Source organism: Styela clava, chromosome 14 (assembly GCF_964204865.1).
Source record: "Styela clava chromosome 14, kaStyClav1.hap1.2, whole genome shotgun sequence".
In the NCBI taxonomy this organism is placed as follows: domain Eukaryota; kingdom Metazoa; phylum Chordata; class Ascidiacea; order Stolidobranchia; family Styelidae; genus Styela; species Styela clava.
The window spans coordinates 13864708-13886073 of record NC_135263.1 but is presented as its reverse complement, the minus strand read 5'-3'; the positions used below and the strand labels follow the sequence as shown (position 1 = coordinate 13886073).

General features: G+C 35.0%; 3 protein-coding genes across 4 annotated transcripts; 1 reads left to right on the top strand and 2 right to left on the bottom strand.

Moving 5' to 3' along the window:
• Window positions 1-125: 125 nt before the first annotated feature.
• Window positions 126-13558, bottom strand: LOC120340603 (ubiquitin-protein ligase E3A-like). 2 transcript variants are annotated; one of them, XM_039408901.2, is made up of 15 exons: window positions 13403-13558; window positions 11741-11999; window positions 10462-10708; window positions 9818-9992; window positions 8525-9233; window positions 8037-8250; window positions 7439-7578; window positions 6890-7026; window positions 6399-6507; window positions 5984-6128; window positions 5068-5273; window positions 4192-4356; window positions 3672-3827; window positions 2268-2453; window positions 126-640 (listed from the first exon to the last, which is right to left on the bottom strand). In XM_039408901.2, exons 1-15 carry the CDS (start codon window positions 13432-13434, stop codon window positions 488-490), a joined length of 3033 nt encoding a protein of 1010 aa, XP_039264835.2. In that variant the 5' UTR covers window positions 13435-13558; the 3' UTR covers window positions 126-487. The 2 variants fall into 2 exon arrangements, with proteins under 2 accessions (XP_039264835.2, XP_077976017.1); XM_078119891.1 differs by lacking the exon at window positions 13403-13558 and adding an exon at window positions 12692-12965.
• Window positions 13559-15320: 1762 nt separating this feature from the next.
• LOC120341483 (histone H2A-like) lies at window positions 15321-15919 on the top strand. The gene has a single exon (XM_039409996.2). The coding sequence runs from the start codon at window positions 15406-15408 to the stop codon at window positions 15793-15795; it is 390 nt and encodes a 129-aa protein (XP_039265930.1). The 5' UTR covers window positions 15321-15405; the 3' UTR covers window positions 15796-15919.
• Window positions 15920-16013: 94 nt separating this feature from the next.
• Window positions 16014-20671, bottom strand: LOC120341481 (heparan sulfate glucosamine 3-O-sulfotransferase 6-like). The gene is made up of 6 exons (XM_078120163.1): window positions 20497-20671; window positions 18519-18628; window positions 18086-18249; window positions 17634-17808; window positions 16825-17106; window positions 16014-16326 (listed from the first exon to the last, which is right to left on the bottom strand). The coding sequence occupies exons 1-6, from the start codon at window positions 20603-20605 to the stop codon at window positions 16018-16020; spliced, it is 1149 nt and encodes a 382-aa protein (XP_077976289.1). The 5' UTR covers window positions 20606-20671; the 3' UTR covers window positions 16014-16017.
• Between the last annotated feature and the right edge of the window lie 695 nt (window positions 20672-21366).

Sequence of the window (21366 nt, the reverse complement as noted above, 5' to 3'; positions counted from 1 at the left end):
ATGCAATTACTTGAAAAATCTGGGTAATCACTGGTTTATCCGTCTTGTTTTTTCGATAAAAAAAAAACTATGTCGGACACATAACTATGCTGTCAACTATCATCCTGACCGAACAGACCTTACAGTTGCAACTCCAAGAAAGTTTAATGAAAACAGAAATATTAATCAATATGTCCAAAGTTATATTCAAACCCAAAATCGATTAAAGCTTCGATATATTAGGTTACAGATTTCTAATGGAACTTGTTAATATGCTCCCAAATGCATTCCGGGAAAATAAGTCAATCCCAGTTATAGTTCACAAATCAAGAGCAATTTGAATAAAATATAAGAAGCATTAATTTCAACCTGCGCAAATGCCAATCAAATTTTTTTACTGGGAACTCACTCTTGCATGAAAAATTGGATAGGATACCATTAAAAGTGCATAAAGATAATAATAACTAGAGTATTCAGCAATCTCTCACTAGTAATATTATGATTCATGTTATAGCATTCCAAATCCTTTGGCATAAGTTATGGCCTTATGAAGTCGTTCTTTCAGTTTATCTCTATTTTTGTAATCAGGGAGTAAGATAACATTGAAACAAGTGTGAGCTGTCGGCAATCGATCAGAATCTGGACCATTACGAGCAATAACCTGCAAATAATAGAAGGCTTTGTGTTATTTTTTTAATGCAAATAGGTTTTAATAATTAGTAATTGACCCATAAAAAAATAAGAAAAAGAGCTTAGGTTAATAGAATTTTTTTTAAGGATCTTGCCTGGAGAAAAAGTTATCCATGCATTGGTTCTATAAAAATGTTTTTTCACGGTTCTATGAGTATGCAGTGAATATGGTAATTTCAGCTTAAATGTCTGAAGCAAAGAGTAAACCACTTGGTCTGTTTGGCCCTGGTAGAAACGGGTCTAAATCTAATACTAGGGTAACTGTATTAAACATACTGTCTTTTCTATGACCTGAAATACAAACCAATATGTGATGATTCTGAGACTCAAATCAGCCATTCAATACGGAGTAAAATCTGCTCAAATTCTACATAAATAAAAGATTGCGACTTTTTATTTGCTGCCATATTTCACCAGCAATGCAGTTATACCATTGACTAGGATAAATCAATGATTTCAATCACAAAGTACTAGAGATGGGACGAGTCCGACATTACAGAGATTCGACGAATCCGAGTAATAGGTCAAAGACTCGAATCGAATCCTCCCAAGTCCGTGATGCCACAATGGAAAAGCAGAAAAACACGTTTTTGACATCCGTCGTAGCTCCTATTTTTTGCCTAATGGTTTCGCAGATAGCTGTTGAATCATTTTAAAAATATATATTTCCTCATTTTTGGAGGCCATTATACAAATGTAAACATCCGTAAACGTCAATGTGCGTCTTGGCCGTGAAATGGATTTCCAGCCCACAATCTTGCGTCAATTCTGGGGGCTATTCAGAAAATCTTATATGTCAATATTAAAAATAAAAAGCTTTTGACTACAATGCTTTCCCATAATTCCAAAAATTTCTAGGCGTAAATTTACTATGTCACGTGCGCAAATGGCAGAGAAATGCCACTCGTCGTCAATACAATGAGGTACATCTGCTTGCAATTTAGTAGTTCATGTAAACGTTCTAAAATTCTCCATGCTTTCCATTGCTCCCTATTTAGAGAAAGGATTGCACGTAATAAACTCGATTTAAAAGAAGTATTGATGAGATTTTCCATTGGGTTGATCCAGAGCATGTTTCATTTTTACGCGAATCAAAAGCTCAAATGTATTGCACTAACACATATTTTATTGTGTACCACATGTATACCAAAACGGATAGATAGTTTGAAGGCGACAGGCGCAGCATCATTGTTATAAGCGACCAATAATTTTTAACTTGCGGTATATTATCTGGATCTGTCGTCGTATTTTTATTAGGAGTGTTTATAATACACACGAGGGATATTGTTACCGATCTAACCATGGATTTTAACTAGTTAAGGTATGTAGTGAGGTTTATATAGGCAAAAGTACAAATATAGACGTAAATTAGTAAAAACAGAATTGATTATAGACTCTGTAATAATGACGTGGACTCGAAATCTAATCAGAGTCCAAAAAATGCCTGGATTCGACTCGAATCCGAGTCTGGATCCGAATCACGGCCCATCCCTACAAAGTACATCATTCACACTATTCAATATGCTTTTCTATTTTTAATCTGTTGTTCACAAAATAGTTATTTCAAGAGAAAGATAGCAGAGAGCAAATGAGCTTACCAATTTGAGCTGTGAAAGACCACCGACTGGTGCACGATCTGTACCGGTTGTGAACTGGAGCAATTTCTTTTTGTCTTCTTCAGACATTTCGTGAACAACTGACCAGAAATCTTTCACTGATTGCGAGTCTTTAGTGAACCCACCATCGTAATCTGAAGTTGACTCGAGTGAATTGAAGTCGTAAATCTATCAAATGAATAATTATGGTTTTAATTTCATACCTCAATAAAACAAGATACTATTTAACTGAAGAGTCTCTGAACAATGAAATCAGCCAAGGTTATATAGCTCTGTTCCACATTGGAAAACATTTCACAAAAAGTAGAATATTACTGATATTCGTATTTGCTCAATCACAAAAATACTTCATAGTTGAAGGTACCGTATTTGCTCGTTTTGTAGCCTGGGCCCATATTTTTTTAACCAAACTCACTAACTGGGCCCTTATTCAAACCGGCCCTTATTCAAGCACAGGCGGCTGTTATTTTTAAAGTAAATTATACACCAAATATATTGTCATTTCTAGTTCTCAAGTATGATTTAAACGAGAATAACAAAAATTGTGACTTTTGGACGCCTAAGGCGTGAGTGTTATCTACCAGCGCTTAAAATTCAAAAGCGTTTCTTATTTCCTATTGTTCTTTACCACTGAAAAATCAGCTTTTACATCAGGCGGGTATTCAAGCACCTGCCCTTATTTATTTTCATGTTCTGTTCACACAGGCGGCTATTCAAACGGGCCCTTAATCAAGATCGGGCGGTAAAACGAGCATATTATACGGTATATACAAAAGTTTATTAATGAACGCAGGGATGTCTAAAAATGTATTGAATTTTTGAATCAATTCTAAATTGATTATATTTGAAGATTCAAATTCTTGCTTCCAAGAATTTATTCTGTTCTTCACTAAATGAACATTACCCGATCTGGATATACATATTCTATTTTCAGATTAGCTGGTTATGGCTATGGTCATCCCCAATTGAAGTAGAAATGTCCAGATATATTTAATTCTGCACAAGACAATTCATTCTCAATATTGCTACGCGCAATATTTCACTCATCATCACTTGATTATTTCAAGAAAACAAAGCGCGCGAGTGCGGCCGTCTCGACAAGTAGTGGTAATGATTTATCGACCAATGATCATACTGATCTGCCCTTGGTTTAGTGTGCGCTAAAATTATTCTGTGGGCCACTATGCGGCCCATGTGCCATGGTTTGGACCACCATGATATAGACCATTCAGTGCAACTGGTCACATAAGTGTAACTAACCCATACTGGAATATCCAACTTCGCCTAGGCGCCTACCTTTTTTAAAATACAGAATGTCGTTTCTTGAAATGGAAAACCAGTTGTTAAAAACACTGGAAACTGGAGTTAATATTCTTCAGAACCTACCTGACTACCGCTAACCAAGATTTCCAATTCTTGAGTCCTGAACATATTCTTCAGAGGAGATTTGGCAACAACGAGTTCAAATCCATGTCGAAAAGCACCGAATTGCTCTGCTATTGATTCGTTTAAAAGCCAGTTCGTATATAACTCAACATATTCCTGTAAATTAGAATTGAAAGTTATTTACGCACTTCCGCGTATCATGCTTTTTGTGATATATTCTTGGCAGAAAAGCTGAACAGCGTTTTACAGGATGAAAATTGACCCAAAGTGTATGTATGGATTTTTGAAAAAATCCAATTTCTCTGTAATACTTTTCAAATGTTTTCAGGTTCTATGGTGCCTGATATATCACCCAGCATTTTTATGGGAACACTTTTTATGATGTATGGGAACACTTTATTTCGTTAGTTTTACTGGTTCTAGCTTGACTTATTGGTACCAGTATACACCCTTCGTATCCATACATTTGAACAATTTTCTCTCGTTTTATTTTATTATGATGAATGAAAATTCATCAAACCTTTCTATTATCTTTTGTGACAGGTATGTTGATGCCATCTGGTTTTAATTCAAAACTTCTTGAAGTGCCAAACATGTCATGATATCCAATACTAAATGTTGTCATCATATCTTCTTCGACATTTCCTTCATATTCAAGAAGACCTTTCAATCCTTGGTACAATGACTGAGAAAAGAAATATAGATATGACACAGTTTTTAGTGATTTTGCTGATCAAGTCATGTATGTCTTGAAACGCTAGTATGAGGCAGTTGGGGGGTGTGGCGTTGACATCTTTTCTGATTCACTGATTAGTGTTAGCTGAAGTAGTACTTGAGCACATATCTAGGTGATTTGTTGAATTTTCACTCACTACAAGTTCCCTTCATAAGGAGCCTAGCTACTGTTTTAAAATGTCATCTGAAAACATTGCATCAGCTTTGACTAACCACAGAAAAAACATAATCTTGCAGACATTGATAATAGCGCTGTAGACTAGGATAGGATTTTCATATTTATCTCAGGGAAAGGAAGGAAGATCGACTTAATTATATAGCTCATGTATAGAAACTCAGTATAATACTTGAATTTGTTTTTCAAAGTGAAAGAAAATAATACAGTTACTAGGGAGCCAAAAATCTTCATATTCATTACAATTGGATTGTAATTTGAACATTTAACATTGAGAAGGTGGCACAATTTTACTCTTTTCAGAAGATCCATGCGAACCAAAACAAAAAGAGAAACAGACGGCTTATTTGAATATGGGGCTCAAACCCACAGTAGTCGTCTGCTTTGTATTCATTATATAATCAGAACATACTAATTAGATGATTCATTTTTGTTCATCGAATATCAGAGCAGTAATGTGAACCATTATAAAGCAATAAAGCATACCGGATGAGATTCCTTCATATCTTCGAAACGACCCTTTTTTCCAAGTAGTTTTTTATAGACAACAGGTGGAAATTTTATATCGAGAATGCAGTTGTTATAAATTGCTAAACCCAGCACAATACCTATTAACGTGAATTGTGCTTTGTTTTCAAATGAGTGTGCACTGAACCAAAACAAGTGAGTGTCTTCGTTATACGTGAACATACCTGGAACAAAAACCTAATTATGAAAAATCTCATGTACATTTTGCTTTGAATATGTATAATAAATATAACTATCAATAGAGGTTACACAAGACTAACTTCCAATCCTTCCTCAGTGCTTTGCGCTAGTGGATCTGTATGCGTATAATGCAAGGATGCTGCGGCCGGAATGAAAATACCAACTATGCAATTCAAGTTTCCAGCTGCACACTAGCATAAATTTTTTGTATTTCTGTAGCGTTACGTCTGACCAAAATCAGACTTCCTCAGACAAGCAGTTCACAACAATTACATTTGTGTTAGCGCCTAATAAATGATGGTCAAAATAAATTGATTGAACTATTCGAAATAATAGGAGATTTATGTGACTACAAAAAGTGTTTACCAAAAGCATACCCAAGTTAATTTTTTTGCAAAAAAGCTCAATTCTATTATTGATAACCAAGCAATACATAAAAAACAAAATATAGGTATTTGTGGCCTGACCAAGGGTAGATGTGGGTAAATATATTTTTCGTGTAATGTCGACCCGAATTTGAATAATTCTGTTAACATAAACTCATTTAATATCTGAAAATGCTCATCCGTTAAGAAATTTATTTATTTGCCAGCCATGATTGAAAGCAAGTTCTGAAGCTTTATGTCATTGACTAAAATTAACCAGTTTAACTGAGATGGAAATCACCAAACAAAAAATAAATTAAATAATTTACCGTAATCAGGATTAAAAATTTGATTGACGACGAGTTGAAAAAATTCTTTTGAAACTCCGCCTTCATCTACACCTTGTTCACCTTCAAATTCGACGTACAACTGTTTTCTTAAATCTCTAGGATTTTCTTCTGCAATCAACTCAAGCTGAAAATACATGTATCAAACTATAGTCTGCAATCCGATCGCCTAGTAGCTAAAGCGTTCGACTTAACTGCGTTTGGAGCACTAGTTACACATATCAGGTTCCCATACCCGCCATTGAATAGGATTTACATATTTATCCTGGGGGAGAGGAAAGCTGATAAGACAGCTCAATCATATGGCGAACCACGGCCTCTTGTCCGGTAAACTGCCCATGTCGGCCTAAATTCCTTTTCTATCAAAAACGGAAATTAACTGTAAATCGTTTCTTACTCTGACAAGAGCATCATCAATCACATGATCTCTTCTGATTTTCAATCGTAGATACGGACTGACGGCAGATCCATGAAGTATACTACTCAATAACATCATTCTTCGACCACTGAAAAGACAAGAAATTTAGATAAATTAGCTATGTAATAAAAATAATTTAGAAAATTTTTAAATGGATTTAGGAGCAATTCATTTTGAAAATAACACGATTGGTTATTACAAGCATCAGTTTGAAAGAAGCAGACTAGTTTGACCTTCTTTTTTGAGTATTAGAGGATTAGATTACATTGAAATTATCAATAAAACGTCTAAAAACAATTTCAACCTAAATTTTAGACACAAAATTATTCAGATATAGCCATTCTTCTTATTGAACACCAGTGAATGATCACTTGTACAGATAGAAACAATTTTGATTGTGCTGCCTCTCCATCCAAGGCCTATTTATTAGAATTTAGTCAAAATAATATAGTTTCCATTTTCACACTAACCTTAACATTTGTATTTTATTGTCATAGAAAAGATAAGTTGTTTTGTTGACTGTATTTACGACAAACGGATAATGCATGAAAGTAAACTTTTCAGACTTTGTTTTCCCCGTCAAGTAGTTTGTGAAATCATTGTATACCTGGAGAAAAAAGTAAGAGAATATAGTGTTATAGCTGTTACAGGGTGGTTTACTGGTCTTTTAGCTGGTTTTGGCTTCCAATAGTATCCAAGTCCATGCATTTGAACCTATCATTTGGTTGGTTATTTCCATAACAGGTTGGATTTTTATTGGAGTGGACAATGGGCTGTAGTCTATGACACCTATGGGTCGCAATTTAAACCAAGTCGCCTGAAAAATTTTCTTGAATCGCTTGTTTTTCAAAAAAAAAATCATTCATTATTGCACAAAACCCATAAAACTATTACATCTGAAGATGCTTGAAATATGTACATTACTTCTTGTTTAATTTGATAGTCTAATATGCAAAAATGATAAGATCAACATGGTAAAATCAACAAGCAAAATTAAATATTAACGAAATAAAACTTACATCAAATGTCTCATTTAATATCTCGTTTTGAAATTCACTGAAAGGAACAAGTGGTTTAACAGAGTCAATGCCAGATATTCCCAACAAATCACTCAATGGTTCTTTCCACTGTGTTTTATCAAATCCATCCAAGTCATCATCTGTAAAAGACATAAGATGACAATTTGAACATAAACAAGAATGCTACAGATCAAAAAATTATTACATTTTGAAAGTTTCAAAGGAAAAAGGTGAAACTTGAAAAAAAAAACTGTTTTGAAATAATGAAGAAATCATATATTTTAATTTTAATGCGGAACAAGTGGAGTACAAATTGGTTTTAATATGCAATAAGCATTATCAATAAACTTCATTACAAAAAAAAAACAAATTGCCCATCTGGTTTCATTATGCTGTATTTATTTCCAAGTATCGCTTCTATATAAAGTAGCTTCAAATTGGATAATGCTGGATCTCGTTTATACGAAGTGACTATGATAAGAGACATTTGAATAAGTCAATAAGAGAAACAAAGGGACAATAAAACCAACAAACAACATCCAAAGAGTCAAAACTGTCTGGTATTATTTCTGTATTGGTCTTCAAGGTCAATTCTTACCATTATCAAGTCCCATAGCAGATGATAAAGCACCTAGAGTAGAGGATGATTTATTGTTCACACTCCCTCTCTCATCATGTTCTCTATCTATTTCACCACCGAGTAACGATGCATAGTAAAGAATTTTAAGACATTTTACTGCTGATGTGACGACATCACTACTGTGAAGATCTAAGTGTTCAGAATCAGAATTGAATAGTTTTCGCGTCAAAACCTGAAAAAAAAATTAAATCTGCTTTTTCTCTATTAAATCTTGATGTAATAAAATTGATTAGTGTAGGTGAAATCAAATAAAAAAAGATTTCAGTTTTTACATATACGTAGCAGCTCCTTACGATTCAGAAACTGTTAGTCTACGGGTTTGCTCGAAGTGAATAGGCCACGAAACACCTGCGAAAATATCATTGGAACCAGAAAGTCATGTGGACAAGTGATACATTTTTGAGAAGCTAGAAAAAATTAGACAAAAATATCAAGCGGATACAAACCTTGAAAGTTATTAATTGCTGGAAGCATTGAACCATTGTTTTTAGGCGTTCGGCGTCGTACGTTGACCACCACCTCGCTAAGTCAGCTTGTCCTTGTATGGGAAGAGCTGCCATTGCTCCACAAAAACTCGGAAGAGACATTTCTAAATATTCCGGTGAATGGAGAGACGGATTTTCCATTATTATGACAAAAACATTTAAATTCACAGTTGAGCTTTTGAGTTGCCTCATTATATTCAATTGTACTTCAATATCTAATGACAAGAATTCTAGACTGCTTACTAACGCCATGTTGGCTTTTTCAATGCCACGGAATTTACCGTAAACTCGTCGAATGCTTTCTAAATCTACAGTAGGTTGTTTAACAACGATATGACCGTGGTTTCTTTTTGGTCTGGCACCCAGAGGTTTTTTCTTAACACCACCGGCGCGGCGTAGTCCTCCTGGTGCCGAGCTGTTTGAGGCTTGTAATAGTTCAATGTCCCCTTCTTCGGAAGAAAGTGAACGTAGAAAGTTCATAAATGGCATGTGTCCTTCAGCCTGCACAGCTTCTGTTATATCCATGCTTTGGTTAGGTTCTGATTTTTCATTGACAGGTTGAGAATCGACCTCCATTTTATCTTTACTTTCTTTTTTTGCTTCTGATTTGTCACCAGGCAAGACTTTGTCATCAGAAATTGAAACTGCATCTGGCTTGAGCAAGAAACTCCTGAAATAGTTAGATGGGTAGGAAAAATATATTTAATCATTGTTAGACAAAGCTGAGGAGCTACTTTGAAATCACAACAGCCCTTTTTATTTTTAGTGACTGTTAGGTATCATTAAATTGTCTTGAACATAAACATTGCACAATATCAAAAAAAGTGTGAATTTACAATTGCTAATTTTGCTTCTAATTCAATTTCGTCTCGATCATTTTAATAATTATCGCATTGTAGACCAAATCTAAAATTGTCTAATTTTAAAATTGCATTTCACAAATAACAGAATCCTTCTCACACGATTATAACTTGCATAAGAGGTGATCTTAGAAATTGTGGATTTTTCCAAATTGAAAAATGGTTAATTCCACATATTGGTTAACTAAATATATACGTAAAAATTGAAATTAAAATTATTGCAAATATAAACTGATATATGCCCGAATTGAATTCCGAGAATTAGAAAAAATGAAATTCCTAATATACGCTTTTCGTCACAAAGATTGAAAATTGAAGAAAAAATCTTAAGAATTTCAGTGGTAATATAATATGGTCATACTATTGTAAATTTAGAAGTAAATCTGTAACCTACCTATTTAGACCCTCCATGTTGGAAAATACTTCGGTAATTGATCTAAATAAAGGTAAATATGGATCTTTTGAGTCTTGCTTGTCAGTGTTGCCAGTTTCTGCATTTTTTAATTCCTCTTCCTCTTTACATTGTTTTATTATATCATCAAGCATTTCTTCTGTCAGATATTTAAAATCTAAATAAAATCGTGGGCAGCCATTAGCGAAGGAATTGAATTGACGAGGATATGTGAATATAATCTAGTTCAGTAATCACTTATTTTTATTTTCCACCATACTAATAAAAAATTGGTATAAATTGAATCTACAATGAAGAAAAAATATACAGAGCATATATACAGAGTGTTCATAAACTCCTGTTACAATTACAATTTTTTTTTTGAAAAAGTCGGTTCTCAATATATCTTGACCTCTGACCAGGTTTGTTTTTATTTATATCATTGTTTATTCAAGTTTTTACTTCATTTAATACACCTATATGCCCACCGATAGTTAAACCAAATACGTCAAATTTTGTCTGCCTAATTTAACACAGGACCTAAAAAGGAGAAAATACAATTACTATAAGTCATATCCCGGGCCTCTGTATATTTCTTGTTTAATAACATATTAGACATAGAATTAATTAACGAGTTAACAACATACCCTCCACTCGAATTATCTCCATATTCGATTCACTTAAGAGTGGCTTTGTTTCCACATCGGATGAAGGTGTTTTATTATTGGTGTCCATAGCACTAGGCATATTATCTGATAGCGACACATTCCCGGTACTTCCATTTTCAGATTTGTTATGCCCAGCAGATATGGAAGAAGAAGAACTCTGTGATGAATTGATTTCTTCACTTTGTAATAAACAAATTTCAGCCTTTTCACGAACCAATTTGATTGCCTTTCAAAAGAACATATCATGAGTCAATGACATGAGAACAATCATATTTTAAACTTATTGTCCATCCTCAAACGACCAAAGATAGTAAGGTATTAGAATAAGATAAAAATAATAGTCTAATTAATACAAATGTATCGACAGCTAACAAAGTTGACTATTAAGTGCTTGGTGGTGTGGCCCAAGAGTTAACAATACAATTTCCAACACACCTCCTCTGATTACCTTGTATGGGTTCACAGGTTTGAATCCTGTGGAGAATGATTATGTGCAAAAAGATTGCTGGACTCCTTGGCGCGGTAGGGTGGTTCATGACATCAATTGGTCACAGCTTCTTTCATCAATCTGAATCATCTATCCCAGGCACGTCCAACCTTTTTAGTGTTGCGGGCCACTTTCAAATGGGGAAATTCGATGCGGGCCACAAACGTTTTTAGCAAACTTAAATAGCAACCCATTTCTGATTTACGTTAGAATTTGAGCGTCGCTGAATCATACGCCTGTATTGCGCAACAATTTTGCGGATTTCTGAACACAAGATTCACACAAAGACCATGCACCATGAAATTCAACTCAACTTTTATGCAATATGCAGATACATTGATTGCCAATGATCAATCTTTCAATCAATTTAATACCGCTTTTTTTACGGCGGAGGCCCGTGAAATTATAGCCTTAAAATCTAGTAAGATTTGATATCGTACCAGGAAATTTTTATGTCTTATATGTCCGTATTCACATAAAAACTTCAAGTGGGCTGCACGAATTCTTGCCGTGGGCTGCATGCGGCCGCAGGCTGGACATCTCTGATCTATCCCATACCCAGCATAGACTGGTAACTAGTCGAGATGTCGTGGTTCGCCATCTTATCGGCTTCCATCTCCCCCAGGATAAAGATGTAAATCCTATCTTATTCTAAGAGTAGCATATGATATCAATTAGGTTTCTGAAAGACCAACTACATATTATACTCATCTAGTACATCACAATTTATACCTGTATTTTTGAGCAATTAATCTATGCAATTTACATTACCTTCAGTGCGGCATCATTTTCTGATAACTTTTTCCACGAAGGATTTGATGCACAATTTGGATTAGTACAATTTTCTCTTTTGCATCCTTGAGTCAGCCTATGAAAATATTGCTCTATTTTTCGTTTTATAGCTTGTTGCTTCAAATTTGTTTGGTTGCTGTTTGAAGACATTTTTGCTGCTGTCGACACAGAGCAATTTTGATTTGCTTCGATACCGTTAGAGTTGGATGGCTCTGTATTTGATGTTACTTCAGAGTTCCTGAAAACATATAAAATCTGATATGAATTGCTAGATTGTAATATTATAATTGGTAATCAATCATTAAAAAAAACACTGACAGACTGAGAAAAATCAATCAATGTATTGATCTTTCATCAATAACATGGAACAGGATTTAGGTTGGCTCACTCACTTCGCGGCCATCAACTTCATCGATTAATTTAATACTGAAAAAATTAACGAACCGCGAAAATATTTCTCACGCATTTTCGTCCACTTATCCCTCGTAGCTCTGCGAAATTACACTAAAATGCGGCCACAAACAAAAAAGTTACGACTGAAAACCCGCCCGAAGAAAAAAAACGGACCATTTTTTCATGTCGCCAACTACCCATTGTCCCCTCAAAAAAGCTTGAAAATCTATACAAATATAGGAGATAGAAAGATGAAACTTGGCAGGTGGGTAGAGTTGTGGTTCTTTTAACCATCCGCGTTTCAACATTTAAAGGAGGGGGAATAGGGGGGTGCCCATTTCCAATACGTCGATAATATCTTTGTCGACCAATTTGCGATCACCGTGTTTTTGCCTGTTTGAATGCTGTGATGCGGTGCTTTGTTTATAATTTGACGAGTTGTGTTCGAAATAACCGTGTTCTTAAAATATATGACGGTCAGAAGTGCAATTAGAAGCCCAATTTTTTCACGCATGGCTGCGTATGTGCTAGTCTCACCGCAGCATAAGCGATGTTCAAGGCTTGAAATCCGCGGTCGCACACTGGTCGTTCGGTCGCAAACACGTCTTCCGAGTGTCGTACTTTGATGGTTTGTAGACTATAGCTTTAATCCCTAGTCGTAGAAAGTTAATTCGAGGATTACCGTGTAGAATAAATGCCAATGCACATACGGTGAAAAAATTAACGGGTTAGAAATATTAGTTTTTATTTTTCATAGCGGTTTGAATGAAATCGTCCGCAGACTGGCTGCACCACCCTACCAGTCACTCAGTCAGCAGGTACAATTTTTTTCATGCTTATCCCATGGGATATTAAACCAGATCAAGTACCGTATAAGACTATCGAATATGGTGAACCACAACCCCTCATCTGAATAGTAGCTCATGCAGATGCATGTACAGATCTGCAGATGTACGGTATGAAAATAGTTAACACTATAACATGATACCGTATTTATTGCAGGTATATAGTCTAACTCTTGAGGCGGATTTCAAAGGGTCTACCGGTAGCGAAGTAAACATCATACGGCTGTACGGTACGGTAGCTTTTTGAAATGACGCCAAACAAAAAAGTGATGTGGAATACGGTAACAATGATGGAAGGTTGAAAACACCTAATTGAAATCCCCTCGCCACAGTCCAGTAGTCAAGTTCGGTACTATGTTAGGATTATTTCGATCATACAAAATAGAAAATCATGTTAACGCACCTATCCCCAGGCTGGTCTCCATCAATATCCATTCCCAAACTCGTTACTTGAAACAGAACAACGCAACCGACGTTAAATTACATAGGCTATGCACTAAATGCCGTCCAGTGACTCCATAATACAGAAGTGACGTGTTGGTTCGTTTTCTGGCATATTGCACGCGTCATAGGGAACAGGAATGCCATCCCGCAATTTTCATTAAAAACCACAACTGAGATTTATACACCTCTTGAACACAAAACACGAGTCCAAAACTACATCGATTTGATCACAATAATTGAACAACTCGGTTGCGCTCTTGCTAAATCTTTAAAAATCAAAATAGTATATCAAAGATCAATGTGTTGTTGACTTTATATAACAGCTCCGATAAAGTTGGCCAGTTTTCTTAATCAGTTTCCTCTCGTTATCCTTTACCGTCTTGTCATTTTCAAAAGTTATCTCTAGTAATGTATTCTTTCAGATAATCTACTAAACAATTCAGCAATCAGTATGTACATTTGTCCTCTTCGTATGTTGATATCTGACTTGGGACTCGGGAGTGTAGTGACTCGGCTTCGGCAATCGAATTATTTATGGATACGGACGACCCATGACTTGCTTGAAAGGAAGGAGTCTTACAACCAACACTGGATATAACATACACAAGAATGGATACACAAGAAGTGTCCACAGTAGAGATGTACCGATACCACTTTTGTCGCTGATACCGATACCAACTAAAAACGCAGATACCGATATCCAAAAAAGCCGATACTATGTAATTATTGTGTGTAATTAAATGTGCAGGGCAGATGGATTAAAACAATAGCCCCTTTCATAGTGCACTTCAGATTGAAAAAGAGATATATCACATAATAAGAAATTGATGTTTGGGATCCCGATGCGTTAATTGAATCAGATGCATTGTGCACCTACACTAGTAATCTCGGTGTTCAATTTAAAAACTCATAGTGTTGGCTACTGCGGGTTGTTAATAATAAACGAATGTTTACTCATCCTATTAAACTGATACATTGAGTTACAGGATTTTGTGCCAATATAACGACATATTTTGTATTTTACACATTGGAAAATCAACTAATATTTAATTGATATATTTCTTCATAATTACTAGATAGTATTAAAAATATCAATATAAAAATTTGGCAGCAAAAATATCCAAATTAGTTGAGCTAGTTTGTTCAATAAATAGCTAAAAATAGGTCAGAATCCGATTTCCGTTTCTACTCGCGGGGGTAGGGACGTGCATGGCTCATAGTTCACGATTTATCCAAGAAAAAAAAATTCAACATCAGTATTCTAACTTATTTTTTAAAACTTCCTGGATCAGATTAAAAAGATAAATATATCGGAAATACAGGTCTACATTTAGTCGATACCGATACCCAAAATTTGACCCATATTGCCGATACCGATACATTTCTAGTATATATATATAGTGGTGACAGTCAATGAGGATTTCAGTAGGATCGATTTACAAAAGTGGATTGACAATGTCAAGTTTAAAATACCGGTTTTTAAAAAATTTATTAAAGTTCTCATGTCAAAATTTACGAAACTAAACATTTGATAAATGAATTTTATTATCATATATATATACATTATAGGCTATTAGTAATTTACAAAAACTTTATAAATATGTTGTGTATTGCACTTCGCGCGTTCATATTTTAAATATCATTTTACCAATAAAATATCAACGTTCAATACAAGGTCCTTGATTTTTCCCAACTAGTATAACTATAAGTTTGAATTCTATTTGTATTTTTCTGAAAAATCTTCCTGCTTTCTATTTGTAAGTGAACAAGAATACGAGCATGTTTCTATCAATATTTCATGCTCTGTTGCATCCTTCACAAAAATCAGTCACCGTTAAAACTAATAATAATTATCACATTCGTCGCCGTCAATTATTTGCTCCATTTGCATTTCTCGGTACAGTCGGTCGGGTCGTCCGTTTGGTGATCTTAATTTAGCATTGTCGGATAACTTCTGTAAACATGTCTGGAAGAGGCAAGGGCAGCAAGAATAAGACTAAATCTAAAACAAGATCATCTCGAGCTGGGCTGCAATTTCCTGTGGGACGAGTACATCGGCTTCTAAGAAAAGGCAATTATGCTGAGCGTGTCGGAGCAGGTGCACCAGTATACCTCGCAGCCGTATTAGAGTACCTCAGTGCTGAAGTACTTGAATTAGCGGGAAATGCTGCCAGAGATAATAAAAAGAGCCGAATAATACCTCGTCACTTACAGCTTGCCATTAGAAACGACGAAGAATTAAATAAGCTACTTGGAGGAGTAACAATATCCCAAGGAGGTGTGATACCAAATATTCAATCCGTGCTTTTACCGAAAAAGACTGGAAACAAACCAATGTCGCAAAGCATTTAATTTCTAATGCATTTTGACTAATGCATTTCATCAATTTAATGTAACGTTTTGAACTGCTATACACAATTTTAAGTGTTTGTTGAGGTACGTTAACTAATCTCATAAATACATCTAATACAGTGCACATAAGAATAAGCATATTTGACAGTATGGGTTAGCGTTGTGGATTAGATATGACGGGCAAACAAAATATCCGCAATTGGTAGAAATATCTTCTGATGTTTACATCATGTTATAGTCAATACCGGTCATCTGGTACAGTTCTTCATTGAAAGGCTCGAAAAGCGCCTTTAGCCTGGCTACATGTTTTATGTTGGCATCCATCCCACCGTCTTTGTGACGGGTTCTACCTTTGGTTTTCGACAGACAACTAAGATTTTCTTCCCATCCGGCAACAGAGTTAGTTTCAGCGGTAAAGTTGTAGTTCTTCCACCAAGGTCGGACACAGAAAAATCCATTTGATGGATTTTTGACAAAGTCACCTTCACGAAGTAGTTTCGGTATTCCAAGAAAATCTTGTATTCTTTCCATCTGCAACGAAATGTTAACTAATTCATGAGTTTTTCGCTACATACATTAATTCCGCATGCAAATGCAACTGAAACACGTCTTCGTGCTTTTCCTTTCACGAGCGTAAGTTAATCATGGAGTTAAAGAGTTACTGTGTTACATCATCTGAATATAGCATAAAGCGCAGGTTGGACCTTTACAAACTTTTATTTTATTCACTGTTATGAAGAAATCGGATGTTGCTTCATTTGTGAGCTAGCCGCGCGAATAACTATTTACGGTATTCGCGCTATACACGTAATGTCACAAAGAAAAGCTAAGGTCAATCCGGGCCGCGACTGGTTGGTTTCTTGTCCCCTTTCACGAGCTTTGCAGCTCTGCCGATACTTGATATCTAGGCTACATTGACTCACTGGGCGTTTTTTTTTCAATTTTAACCGCGCGACAGCTTTCAATGTTGGAAAGTCCCAAAATCCTTTTGAACATTATAATCGGCAAATTGTGTTTAAAAAGGTCTACCTGCACTCCGGGATTGTTCAAAATATCTTCCCCACTGATAACCATGAGACGTGACGAGTTGAACAGTTCAGTCCACCGAGGAAGAAAAACTGAATAAAATCCTGTTGTTAACAACGTAGCAGCGTGATCTTTATAATAATTAGACATATGATTGTAGAGTGTGGTTGAGGTGTTTAGAGATGTGGATCTGTTCACTCTGTCGAGATAAAAATCCAAATACGAGTCAAACGTTTCGAATTCTGCCACGTCCCGGTTTTTCGAGGATATCTCGTATCTCGCCCTCTGTGAAGAATGAAAAAATGATATTTCAGGCTTTTCAGCCGTTGTAACGTTTAAATAAAATGAGGGAATTTTTAGGAATAAGTTTAAGAAAAAGATGAAGGTTGGGGTATATCCATAACATTACATTCTGTGATAGATTGCCGCACTAGGATTTCAGATATCGGACCATTTAAACGACCCTTTACAAGTTTACACCAAGACGCGAAAATTTTTTGACGGCCTACTCATTTTCGAGTAGCTACTGATGCTAAATGCTAAAACTTACTATCTTGCAAAATTTAGGGGCATCACAAATGTAGTATAGACAGGCCGGGAAAACCAACGAGTAATGAATCATTATGATGTGACATCATTGTACTGTGTATCTCAAAACAATGCGTTCAATAGAACGAAGAAAGTATATTAAATCGAAACGGAGCTTAACAATAGTTTATACCACTCGGTTACGTTTGCAGAAATGCTGTTTATTGTGCTGGACCTTACACGCTAAAATCTTTAATGTTATCTACTGCAAGAAGATTTTTCACCTCGTGAGCATAATCCGAGAAGCTCCTCTTCACAGGATCACATACAACCAAAATTAATTTAGCGTGTGGTATATCCCGATATAGTCTGTTAGGAAGGGTAACTGGTGGACAATCAAAATATGCGGGAGTTTTCTCCATTATCAGCTCATGTTCAGCAACTTCGGGCATGAGGCTCCTGAATACAAAAACTGGGACATAACATTTATCTGCTAGTCGAATGACAAAATGGAATTGATAGTCTAGCTTATCAAATCAATTAAATTATAAACTGTAATGCAAGTCATAAAAGGCCTGTAAGTATATCATAATTTCACTATTACTTTTATACTTCTCAAATACCATATACCCAAATATTAGCAATTCTATAGTGTGCATTACTGAGCAAAATGCTGATTTTGTTTAAATATTTTTCAATGAAACAAACTCAATAACAAACCTCGTTATGACTATACCTGTAGTAATTCAGTCCTTTATTATATTTATGATTGAAGAAAAAAGTTTCCACGTCATCTGGTACCTTCATGAACGGATGATGACGTAAAAATGATATCACTGCATCGGTTCCGCATTTCTTTACTCCAATACCAACCACGTCAGGAAGTCGTCTAGCCTTTGTCTGGTAAAAAGTGACAACAAATGAGAACAAGAGAGCAATATTCAATATATTCAATATATGTACACTGAGGTCAAATGACCAAAATGGCCACAGAAATTTCAGCCTAATGTTAAAAACCTATCATATAAAATGTCAGTGAAACACAGCAAAATTTAAGCTATCAGTTGTGAAAAAAATCGAATTTTTCAAACAACGACATCACAAATAGTAACATTATTTAACAAATTGGACTAGCACAATCAAATAATTCGTCTATATAAAATAATGACCTTATTTTTTGACATATCTGAATAATGTTCCCATTCCCTTTTCCTCGATTCAAATGTAGTTGGTCTTGGTTCAAAAAAAGGGAAATCTTGGTACAATGATTGTAGTTTTTCTAAATTTAAAGCACAATGATTCAATAGCATAAAATACCAAAATTGCTATGACGCTTTGCATTTAAAATCATATCAATGCATGCGTTACCTGTTTGTTAACATTTTATACTGATTTATGCGAAATTTTCAAACGGACAAAGTGCTGTTTTGCATTAATAAAATCGTTTTTCGACATTCGACTTCGAATAATGAGGTGAAACTATTTTCTACTACTAAACTTTTTTCTCAGTTACATCGGTTTACGTCACTGTTCATTTGAATGCATTGCTCACTAAAAATATAATTTTCCAATTAGTTGGGATAAATACGCGCGGGAGTGATCTACCCAAGTATACAAGATGATTACTTTAGTCACTATAACGGTTTTGGACTCCGAAATTTCGTCACTTTGGCTTAACCCAGTGCCTCTCAACTTTTTTTTACATCGCGGCCCACTTTTACGGAGAGTTTTACTTTGCGGACCACCTTTATTAACGTTTGTTTCATCTTCAGAGGCTAAAATAAGTCGATGCAGGGTTGTCTAAAACGAATCGAATATCAACGTAATAGACTTTCGGATGATAGCCACTTTACATTTCTCTTATTTACGCATTCGTTCCATTACGTCGAAAAATTGAAAGCTATGTGAAGCCGTAATTTGTACGATACCCAAAAATAATTTATTCTTTTTCCCGCTTTTTGGCAAATAATTTTGATAATGATAGGTAAAAGTAATGACTCTTATTGGAATGATTTTCTGTTGCGTAAAAGTCCATGACCTATACCAGCAATCAAAATGCCGTACGGTATATTGATTTAATTTTGTTCAATCTAACTCATGGTTGTGTCGATTTACGAAAAAATAAAAGCATCATTAGGCTAAAATACCACTGCAATCTGCGAACATAAAATGTGAGGTAAACTGTTCGAATGTAATAAATTTTTGATACGTATTTTCGTACTTACGTAAAAATAAAAGCATTACTATTCTAAAATACCAACGTCGTATAAATGGCATGGACGACTGCATAGGACAGCAGATGCATCCGATAGTTTGACATCTTGTTACATCGCTAATGTCAATGGAATTGACTAGTGTCACGATCGGCTGACGCAACTAACGAAGTTGAATAACGTGCTTGGCTACTCCAAATTGTTCACTGGCTTTCTATATTTTTGGTTGGAAATATATTCTAACAATATAATAATTAGATATGATAACTGAATATTATTGTTATGGCCCAACAATACAATTCATTCACGTGATTTTTTGCTAACAGCGTAAACAGCATTACAGAAAATGCTTCAGCATTGCTATTCCATCAAAAGGTCGAAATAATTCCAATTCTATCACAAAATATAGAAATAATACGAATAATTTGGCAACGAGTTCGCGGCCGACAAGAAATGGTAACCCCAGCTTTGAAAAGCGGTAATGTATTTTACACATTGAGACAAACCCTATGTTATTTGTGTTAGTATATATATCAACAAAAAGCGATAACTATGTGTGCAGGTATCTTTCTGAGTCACAAAACAAAGTTATCCTAATGGGATTGGTAATCACAATATACTACTTTTCTTATTGATAAGAAATTCTGTTGTGCCTACGTGCTCAAAAATCGATGGTAAAGTATCATCTGATAAATCTAATCTTTCAAGTTAACCTTACCGGAGATAGACTAGCGTTATGTTAAACATATTATTTCAAAACAGTAAAACATCGGAATAATGTATCCGAGGTAAGATTTATAAAATTATTAATGGAAATATAGCATCAGATGCAAAGCATCACGATATTTACAGTTTATAATTGATGGCTGATTGATAGTTAATCCACACAGTCTGAACTAAGATTTTTTATTTTATCGTAGTTTACGTTCCTTACCATTCCAAACATTTTTTTTATTTGGCTGCCATTTAAGTATACTTATGTATGTCGTTGCAGATATTGAAACAGCCAGTAGTAAACTCAAGAACCTTCTAATTCTAGCCATTACACTGCAATATGATACATTCGGATGCGACAGGCCGTGGCAGCTAACATGAGTGCGAGATGAGGCAAAGCTCTTTTTACCGGCGCTAGTTTGACGTCACTATAGGATAAACGTAAGATCGTATATAAGAGCTGACGTCAAGTATGCAAACACGGAAAGTGTCAATGTTTGATATTTCGAAATGTCATGAAAAATACATTAAAAAGTCACCCACTAGTAGCTATTGGAATTATTAAATAAACGCATTTTGGCTATGTATCTTAGTTACTCGAAAACAGCATCAAACAAGGTTGCCAGATAACAATCTATACAATACAATGGTTATGTTCATTTTCAAATTTATCAAGTACATTTTAAGCTCGATCAACCAAGTTCCCTAATTGGTTTATGATTTAACATAATTCGATAGCAATATTATTTCGACATAGCATGGACTATTTGATTAATATTTAACGAGACGAATAGTATTGCTTTCAAACATACGAAGTCTTCAAGCACAACAAATCAAATAGAATTTAGAGGATGATTGAGACAAAAAATGATCTGTTCCAATTTCAAGGTAAAACACATGGTGTATTTCTGATTTTAGATAGTTTTGAGTTGGTCGATGTTATAGTGATTGAGAAATATTGGGAGGCTTGAGAGTTTTCGCTTTGTCCCAACATTAGTCTCTAATCAATTGTTCCCATTTTTTGTTATTTGTACTTAAAAATATCCAGCTGAGTAAATTTACATTACCCATTTCTTGAGAACAATCCGTG